Consider the following 10,840-nt stretch of genomic DNA (forward strand, 5'->3'; position numbering starts at 1 on the left):
GTCTCAAGATGCACACCAGTAATGAATGTTTGCGCGCGCTGACGTTTGTGCATGAACATGTCAGTGCGACTGCTTCAAGTTTTGCATGAATTGGGTAACTATAGATCCGTTTTTACAGCAATTTTTATTTGTAAATAATAACTCTAGTTAACTATTAAAACTTATACTATTATAACTTATATAAAACTTATATTATAAAAAAGGCAAAAAAGAGGCTGACATCTAGTGAAGAAGACTAGAAATTAGATTAACGTAAATCTTATGTTCAATGTTTGCATAATTCTGCTTTTGAGAATCGATTTTGAAATGACCACGTTAAAAAAAAGATTAATCAAAAAATCTATTTTTTTGCCCAGCACTAGTAATAAAGTAATAGTTTAATTAATAAACATTTAATAGCTGGATAAATCTAAACACTGTCCGGGAAAACTCCACTTAGATTTTTAAAATAGTTCAAGTAATGCCAGTACAATTGATTTATTCACTCTATTATTTGGATAATAAAGGGATCAACCCAAACCAGTTGGGTTGTAATTTAACCTATGCAGTGTGCAACATGATCTCACGGCAAGTCGTGTTATAGTCACAAAAATGTGATTCATTTGTTTGTGTCCATGAGCCTTGAGCACGAATGTCTTTTTCATGTTACTATTTCTATAAATAGTTTTTCGTGTCCATGACACGACTTTCTTTTTAGTGTCATTTATGTATTGTTTTCTCTTTTTTTCTTCTATTTTTAAATCATTGTGGCTTGGGATTAGATTTGGGGTTTGGGTTAGGATGTATTTTATGTATTGGTTTCTACATGTTTTTCTTCCGCTTTTGAACTATTCTCGCCTGGAGTTGGGGTTAGAGTTGGGGTTTTGGGTTATGGTGCACTTTTATGTATTGGTTTCTACATGTTTTTCTTCCGCTTTTGAACTATTCTCGCCTGGAGTTGGGGTTAGAGTTGGGGTTTTGGGTTATGGTGCACTTTTATGTATTGGTTTCTACATGTTTTTCTACCGCTTTTGAACTATTCTCGCCTGGAGTTTTACTTCTGTTTTATTCTTTTTAACATTTTAAACTGTTTTTATTAAAATCACATTCATTTTCTTTAATTGTTATTCTAAATTCTCATGTATCTTGTTTTTATTGTGATTTTATTGTGTATCTATTATTGTTACATTTTCTTTTTTTCTCTTTTATATATTGTTTTCTCATTTCTATGTAAAGCACTTTGAATGACCTCTGTGTATGAAATGTGCCATACAAATAAACTTGCCTTGCCTTGGAGTTGGGGTTAGAGTTGGGGTTTGGGTTAGGATGTCTAAAAATGTAACAGAAAGTGATTCTAACCCCAACCCCAAGCGACAATGGTGAGAAAATAGGAAAAAACAATGAGAAAACAATACATAAAATGACACAAAAAAGAAAATCGTGCCATGGACACCAAAAACTATTTATAGAAATTTGTGTGGGTGACACGAAAAGACATTTGCGCTTGAGGCACGACAAAAGCTGAATTTCGTGCCATGGTCACGAATAAATTAATTAATCAAATTTTTTTGTGACTATAACACGACTTTCTGTAAGATCAGTCTGGCAGGGTTTGTCCCTTTTTTACATAATTACTATTATAATTAGTATTCAATTAGGGCTGGGCAAATTTTTTTTTTCGATTAATCGTTTTTTAAAACGTCGTTGATTAAAAATTGATTTTTTTCATATTTCCCATATTTATTTCAATCGAGAATCGTGATCGAATCGATTTGATAGCCTGTGAACCTGAATCGATACCCAGCCCTATATTCAATTATTTGCTAATCTTTTCTCAAAATGTAATATTTTTCCTTCTCAGCCTCTTTAACGCTCTGTACCTGGAATGTAACTTGTGATAAACAGAATATTTGTGATGTAAAAGGGGCACAGTTGATAGTGAGTTGCTCTTACTCAAAAATCAACTTCAAAACTGGGTTCTGGTTCAGTCAGAAACAGAGAACAAACTGGAGAAACAAAGATGAACCTGAAGATTTGACTTTAGATTCAGATTACTCAGGACGAGTGAAACAGGAGATCACAAAACGCAACTCAAAGCTCTTTATAGATGATCTGATAGAGAGAGACAGTGGAGAATATCAGCTCATGTTCATTATGAAGGATGGAGTTAAACATCTCAGCTCAGTCACAGTCAATCTAACAGTCACAGGTAAACTGAAGCGAGATTTTTTCAGTGGTTTACTAATTTTCTAATATCAACATGTAATTAAGTTTTTTTATTTTGTTATTGTTACCCAGACTTGCATGTAAGGATGAATCCTGTATCTAGTAGTCCGAGTGATCAGAGAGTTATACTTACCTGTGATTCGTCTTGCAAATTGAAGTCCAGTGTTTTCTACTGGAGGAAGGATTTAGTATACGATATATATGAATCTGATTCCTTAAAGGTTTCTATGTCATCAAACAGAGATTACGGCAGCTACAGCTGTTCTGTCAACGATTGGAACATCAATCCATCTTCTGTGTGTGAGTCTAATTTTCCTGCAATGTTTTATTCAACATCAAGAGAGAGGTCCTTAAAGGGCACCTATGGTCCGATTCACAATCTTCGGTTTGTAAGTCAGTATTAATACATGTTAACGATATGCAAAAGGTACAAACCCCAAATTAACGATGATGCGAGTTATCATCTCCAATATAAATCTCTTTTCTGGGACTACAACAGGCACACGGATTGTAGGCAACAGTTTACTTCCTGGGATTGATGATGTAGTAAAGACAGACATTATTCAATTCAATTCAATTTTATTTATATAGCGCTTTTCACAATTGGTAATTGTTGCAAATCAGCTTTACATTAATAGAAGCAGGGAAAAACAAAGAAAATTCGACAGACAATATACGTAGCAAGATACAGCGTAAATAAACTTTACAAGCGGGCTTATTAAAGGGCCCATGGCATAAAAATCTGACTTTTTCCATGTTTAAGTGCTATGATTGGGTCCCCAGTGCTTCTATCAACCTAGAAAATGTGAAAAAGATCAACCCAGTAACTTAGTTTTTTTTAAACCTTTTTCTACAAGCACATTAAAAAATAGGTTGTTGAAATTTGGCTCTCCTTATGATGTCATAAGGAGCTCTTATTATAATAATACCACCCCTTAATCTGCACTATCCAACCACAGCACTGACATTTAGTGCAGAGAAAAGCACAATTGAGTTTGAATTGCAACAAACCACCATCATTGTGATCAGTGTTTGAATTTCATCAACTCATTTGCATTTTTAAGGACACACCTACAAAGTGGCAATTTTAACATGCTATAATTAATTTTTCTGTGGGGTATTTTGAGCTAAAACTTCACATATGTGCTCTGGGGACACCAAATATTTATTTGACATCTTAAAAAAGTTGTGTGCCATGGCCCCTTTAATAATGTATCGTATACAAGAGGGTGCTAAGTTAAGCCAATGTCGGCTGACTCCCCTAGGAGAAAAACCTCCTGACCTCCACGGCAGCCGGAACTGGGTCTGTTTGTCTCAAAATGTCCTCGGGTTCGAGGACGAGACAAGGAGAGAGAAACAAAATCCTATTAGCATAGGAACCATTCACATTTAATGCAAGTGTCATACAGTGTTGTGTTTTAATATCTGCTCAGTTCCAGACAGGCTAGCTATTGCCGCGTTAGTATATTACCCAGACGAGTTATGTGAAGATAAGTACATTTACTAGACAAATATCATAATTCCTCCCGTTTTGGACTAGTGATAGACCGATATATCGGCCGGCCGATATATTATGCAGATATTTGCGAGTTTTATGTGTATCGGCATCGGCTGATACATGGCTTCCGTGTTCACCGATTTTTTCCGGCATTATTTACAGACAGAGTGCTGGAAGCCGCAAGCGATTGCAGGTCATGTGTCTAAAAACAACCAAACTTTCCATGACAACATCGAAAGCTCGGCCTAACAGCTGATCATAGCTGAACAAAGCGGGTTTTTATTTCTCATCTCTATGGGGCGGTTGCCCTGACAGGGATTAGACTATTCCTAGACTAAAATAAATGTAAGAGCTGTCCAAACTAATAACATCTCTTTTTAACAACATGCCATTTTTTTACATAATTTTATGATGTAAATTGAGTGAGCAAAAGCAATATCGGCTCCAAATATCGGCTCAAGAAAATCGGCAGCCTGTATCGGTCATCGGCAAAGGCTGATGAAACAAAAATCAGTATCGGTGGATCTCTATTTCGGACTCAAAGCCTGTACATTAAAGGTGCTCTAATCGAATATGTGTGACGTCACTTTTTGTTGATGTTTGAACTGTTTTCAACAAATGGAACATAGCTAACTCCTCCCCCTCCACCTCCCTTCCGTGTTTTCATGAACGCGCCCAACCCCCCCACCCCCTTCTTGTCGTTTATTGGCTGGAACACTTTGTTATGTTTCGTGGTGGTAGGTTTGGCCACTTTGATTTTTTTGCAGTTTGTGGAGCCTGGGCTTTCTACAGAGATCGCGTTTTTTACAGTTTGATCAGCGGACAGGAAGCAAGCATATAGTGAGGAGATGTTTGCTGTATGTAACAATGTTTTATGGTCTAAAATGCGTGAATTCGCTTAGAGCACCTTTAACTCCTGTAAGCATTACATTGTGAGCGAATCTTTCAAACATGGTAACGAGCGTCACATTTCCGTCTGACGTCAGAGGTATTCAGGCCAACCACAATGTACAGATTAGCTGGCCAATCAGGGACACAGCGCAAATTGATGAGTTTTGTACAAAATCCGCGCGTTTCAGGAAGATAGTGAAATCTGGAGCTATTAAAATGTTCGGTATGTGAAAAATAATGTGTTTTTTAAACAATAAACCCCACGAACACATTGTATTATACCAAATACACAACATAACCCTTTTAAGCAATAAAATAGGTGCTCTTTAAAACTTCCCATGCAAAGGAAATAAGATGTAGATAAGCTGCTTTTACACATACAGTCTTAACTGGTAAATGCAGCAGTTTAGGGTAGGTTATTTCCTATGCGTAACTTATCAAGAGAGGAAGTGGAAAAAACAAGAGTGCTCTTGAACTGTCTGTTACTGAATTTAATGAATTACATTCAGATATAAAGTCGTAACTTGTTATTGCTTACAAACACACATATACGTTACCAATATTTTGGTATTGATGTGTAAATGGTATCTTAAAAATATGGTACATCATTTTTGTGCGAACAGCACATTTGTGTATTTACTGCTAAAGTCATTCTGGTAATTTACCAGAATTATCAATAAATTGCGTGAAAGAGGCTATTATATAATTAGTTTAAAATATTTTCTTTATACATTTTTGTTCATATAGTCACAAACATGTTAAAATGAATTTTAAAGTACTTACTGTAAACACATTTTTGACTTTTAGGTCTTTCTAACAATGGCTGTTGGGGTGTGACTTACACCTCTACAAGAGTTTGTGCTTTAGTGGGATCAACAGTAGATATTCACTCTTCATACTCACATCCCACTGGATATACAGTAGTAAAAACAACCTGGTATTACATTACCCCAGATTTCTATCCTTGGAGACCTTTTTTACGCCGAAAACGTTTTGTGGAATTTCCTTTGGATCTGCGTAAGGATCGTGAGTTTGCTGTTCGTGTCCAGTTTGTGGGAAACACACTGAGAATCAAAGATGCCAACAGGAGTGACTCTGGACGATATGTATTGAGGATAATCTCTAACACATCAGATGAATTTTTGGGTTATACTGGAGTTATTCTTACTGTTACAGGTTGTAAAGTCTATGAAGTTAATTTTTTTTACTTTATTCTTAACACCTATTATCTTCTTTCTCTTCTGCAAGTGAATTTTAAATTGGTGCATCCTGTGGCCTTACACTTGCTCAGATAAAACATCATGTTCATGGCAGGAAACAAGTCACAGTCTGAATGATTAAAAAAGATAAAGCGCTAAAATTTTTTGCAGTTTTATAGTTTTGTTAATAGACGTTGCTAATGTTGACTTATTTCAGTTTTCATGTGCACAGTATTAGTCTAATACATGCTGTTAATACAAATTTTTTAATTATAGTTTTGTAAATATTTTATACATTTTACAGATTTTAAAAAAGTTTTATTAACACACATTAATAAAGGTGATGTTTCATCAGGTACACGAGTGACAAGCAGCCCAAACCCTGTGATAGATGGAGAAAAGGTGATATTAAGCTGTTCAACCAAATGCACTCTGGATAGCAAACATACTTACATCTGGTATAAGAATGGACAACAGGTAACAGATGGATTGAGATTATTAAACAAGCTGTACCTGAACTCAATCAACAGTAAGGAGCTACAAGACTATTCATGTACTGTAAGAGGTAACATAACATCTCATCATACATCTGACTTTAATGTGAAATATTTTGTCCAAGTGATGAAATTACACAGCAAATAGTGTTTGAGTTTCTTCTGAATCGTCTGATTGTTTCTTCACACCAACTAGGACACATTTAAATGTATTGCAGTTAAAGGAAAACACCACAGTTTTTCAATACTTTACTAAGTTCTTACCTCAACTTAGGCAGATTTATACATACCCATCTTTTTTCAATGCGTGCACTTAATCTTTGTACAGCACGTTGTGAATGTTTTAGCATTTAGCCTAGCCCCATTCATTCCTTAGGATCCAAACAGGGATGAATTTAGAAGCCACCAAAAACTTCCATTTTTTCCATATTTAAAGACTGATACATTAGTAGATACATGAGTAGGTGGCACAAAAAATTAAAATTGCCGATTTTTTTAAGCAAAAAAAAAAAAAAAATGTCAGAGGTTGAAGTGCTGCAAACATTCATTTTTTATCCACTTAAACAATCGACACGTTTTGTTTTGTGCCACCATACTTGTGTAACTACTCATGTATCAGTCTTTAAATGGGGAGAACATGGAGGTGTTTGGTGGCTTCTGAATTCATCCTTGTTTGGATCCTGGGGAATGAATGGGGCTGGGCTAAGTGCTGACACATTCACAACGCACAGTACAAAGATTAAGTGCACACATTCAATAAAGATAGATATGTATTAATTTGTCTAAGCTGAGGTAAGAACATAGTAAAATATTGAAAAATTGTGGTGTTTTCCTTTAAAACACAAAGCGACCATGCGTCTTACATAATCCAAAATGTTAACCTTCATTAAGTTTATGTCTCATTTTATGTATTTTTTTGTGTAGAAGAGCCTGTGGAAATCTCAGCGGCTGAGCATTTGCATTTTGGCATCTTTCTGATTGTGTTTGCGGTTCAAGTACTCAGTATAGCAGCCATCTGGGTGTGGTGAGTAAAAGTTTGGTTATAATTTGAAGTTAATTTAGGGCAGTGGTTCTCAAACTTTTTCAGCGTGCGGTCCCCTTTGTGTACGGTGCATTCCTTTGTGCCCCCCCCAAAGAAAATTTACGTCAAATTTGTTCTAAAACGTAACATTTTAATTAAACAAAACATATTAAATTATACAAAGTAGTGCTGTTGGTTAATAGTCTTATTTTTTTAGGTTTAATTACACAGAATTCATGATAAATTAATGTATTTTAAAAATGTCATAAAACTGGGGCCCCCCTGGCACCATCTCGCGGCCCCCCTGGGGGCCCCGGCCCCCAGTTTGAGAACCACTGATTTAGGGTACAGAATTGAATTTTATATTAAATATTGAAATATAATCCTACAGGTTTTTCCTGGAAAAAAAATCAGGTTGTCTAAAAACAAATTGAATGACAAAAACAAAGAGGTGAGACCTTAATATCTTCTTTAATGCAACTACATAATGACTTTAATTTATTAATAAAAGTTAACAATTTCTCATATCCGTCTGTCTTTTTTAGACTCCAACATCGGGGAGTCAGCTGACATTGGCTTAACGTAGCACCTTCTTCTATACGTTACATTATTAATACGCTCGCTTGTAAAGTTTATTCATAGCCGCTGTATTGTTCTACTTATGTTGTCTGACAATTTTTCTGTGTTTTCCCTGCTTCTTTTAATGTAAAGCTGCTTTGAAGCAATTACTAATTGTGAAAAGCGCTAAATAAAATTGAATTGAATTGAATATGTCTGCATGTGTATCTGCTGTTTCTCCACTGGTGAAGTGAACGCAATGAGACACTGATATCACATACATGATGGGGTAAAAACTTTAATACAAAATCATTCAAAAGCTACAGTGAATGAGAAAGTCACAATGAATACAGTTGGGAGTAAATACTAACAGCGGGATATTAATATCTTTTGCTCTGGAGGTATTAAGGTATTTACAGTGGTTTGTGTGAGGATGTCCTAGTTTTATGAGGTGTCAATCACAACAAGGTTTTAGAAATGTAAATGTGTTAGACTTTATAACAGGTTTGACCAACTTTTAGGCATCATTTGTACACTGTAAAAGATTTGTTGGTTCAGCATAAAAAAGAAAGTTACATGGTTGCCTTAAAATGTTGAGTTTATTTAACCTAAATATACTAGTAAACATTTGAAGTGGATCAAAAAGGTTAATCAACGTTTCCTAAGACAAGAATGGGTATTAGGGATCGGTTTTATGTAAACTTTTATTAAAGGATTTGATCCACTTCGAACGTTGACTGTATATTAAAAAAACTAAAAATATTAGTTTTAAAATTGTTGTGTCAACTAAAACTTTTTAATTGAATTAACAAAAAATGTGAAGGCAGGTAACTTACTTTTAATGTTGAACCAACTTCTTTTTATCGTGTGAATGTGAAAATGCATGTAAACCATTTTGCTGTCACTTTAAATTCTTCACACTCTCAGAAAAAAAAGTACAAAAGTTGTCACTGCAGTGTAAAAAATCTTTAAAAAAGTTATTTTAACTTACTATTATTTATCTTGACTTGAGATGTTGTTATAGTTTATAAATTGTAGTTGAAATAAGTCAACTTCATTTTATAAGTAGGAGCAACTCATCTCTTGTCAAGATAAATAATAGTTATTTCGAAATTACTTGTAAATATGATTACATATCAAAGGTTCCTACACTGAAAAAAATGATTCATTGAATTTAATAAATTTTTTAAAGTAAGTGGTTGCAATCAATTTATTTAAGCTACATTTAAACAAACATTTTATATTTTATATTACTTTACTAATCTTTTTTGTTTAAATGTAGCTTAAATAAATTGATTGCAACCACTTACCTTAAAAAAATTGATTAAATTCAATGAATCATTTTTTTCCAAAATGGTACATATTAGGACCTTTTCAATCTGTATTGTCCTAGTGACAACTTGTACCTTTTTTTTCTGAGATTGCATTCTGTAGGGTACAGCGGGGGCGAAAGTACCATTCCTCAGAAAACATCATTTTAAAAGATAATGTTTTAGTGAGAAATACACTTTTGCTGTGTTCAATAACTCACAAGTGTGGTCCATCAATACCAGGTGGAACCCCGAACAAATGCAGAAAAGACTTCAGTATAATTTCACTTTGAACATAAGTTGCACATTGTTACTTTCGACCCTGTCAGCTGGGATGAAAATAACACACAGGTATATAAATATGATAGATTTTTGTGTTACACTTGTTCTTATTAAATATACATGAATATATAACTGCAAATATATTTTGTCGTTTATCTTTGCAAAAAATAATGAAAATACATTTTCATTTTAAATTTCAGTTTTATTAAATGTCTTAAAGCAACCCGACAGTACAAACCCGAATTGCCGAGAACATTTATTTCCCAACAGTATGAACAATATAAAAATTTAATCAAATCAAACCAGAATAATATACATCTTCAACATAATGCAACAGCACTAGCAAAGGGACAAAAGTAACAAGTGTCACCCTCATCCCGGCAGGAACTCCTGACATCCAAACCCGACCTACTTTTATTTTTGAAAACTCTGAGAAGGCAAACTTCTTATACTTACTTATCATGGTTGAAAACAGCTTTCTGGACCTACATGCCCAAAACGGTGACGAAATAATTTGATATTTGGGTTGCATGTTAAAGATGCTGTGATAGTTTGGAATGCAAATATAATGAGGGCCCAGAAAATCGCTTTGTTACTTTCGCCTCCGATTCTTCCCTACTTTTTAACTATAATAGGTAGGGGAGAACCGGGGCAAAATAACGTGGGACGAAGCCCTGATAACATTTGCATCTCAAACCACGACAGCATCTCAGGCACACAACCCTTGACAGAGCTGACAAATATCGCGCTATTTACTCACCGTCGTCCGCGTGTAGATGCAGAAAGTTGTTTTCAACCATGATAGGTAAATTCCAAAAGTAGTCATTTTTTTCTTATAACGCATTGTGTTTCTTGTTTAATGCGTTAAAGGGACACTTCACCCATTTGCAGTAAGCTTTGTATTGTTAGAACCCCAGTCATGTTTTTGAATGGTCGTGCATCATTTCCTCAGTTGCCGCATATAGATTTCAGTGTTGCACTTCCTTCTTTCAATGATGTAAAAATCATAATTTTGCATCATTGAAAGAAGGAAGTCCAATATCTTTGTTGAGGGCGTGAGACTACAAACACCCATTTTCTTGTTCAAATAGGCACCAATTTCTAAATGTATGTTACATTTCGACTACAAATATGATGCACTTTCAATAAAGATGTATGTTTCTACGGGTGAAATGCTCCTTTCAAGTCCTGATCAATCTACAGGTTATTTGGTTCTCTAACACATCCTAAAGTTTGACTTTTTTGAGTTTTTCAAAATAAAAGTAAATCGGGTTTAAATGTGAGGAGATCCCTTTGGGACGAAAGCAACACCTGCCACCCCGGTCCTGCCGCCAACACTGCTGCATATGTCGAAAATTGACATCATTCCAATTTGATTCAAT

At 34.9% G+C, this 10,840-nt stretch overlaps 1 protein-coding gene across 1 annotated transcript; it reads left to right on the forward strand.

Annotated features, from left to right (window-relative positions):
- Positions 1-2,308: 2,308 nt before the first annotated feature.
- LOC129453447 (uncharacterized) lies at positions 2,309-7,315 on the forward strand. Its single transcript, XM_073862410.1, has 4 exons — positions 2,309-2,505; positions 5,402-5,770; positions 6,149-6,358; positions 7,212-7,315. The coding sequence occupies exons 1-4, from the start codon at positions 2,433-2,435 to the stop codon at positions 7,313-7,315; spliced, it is 756 nt and encodes a 251-aa protein (XP_073718511.1). The 5' UTR covers positions 2,309-2,432.
- Positions 7,316-10,840: the final 3,525 nt, after the last annotated feature.

This window comes from Misgurnus anguillicaudatus, chromosome 23 (genome assembly GCF_027580225.2).
Source record: "Misgurnus anguillicaudatus chromosome 23, ASM2758022v2, whole genome shotgun sequence".
Classification (NCBI taxonomy): Eukaryota; Metazoa; Chordata; class Actinopteri; order Cypriniformes; family Cobitidae; genus Misgurnus; species Misgurnus anguillicaudatus.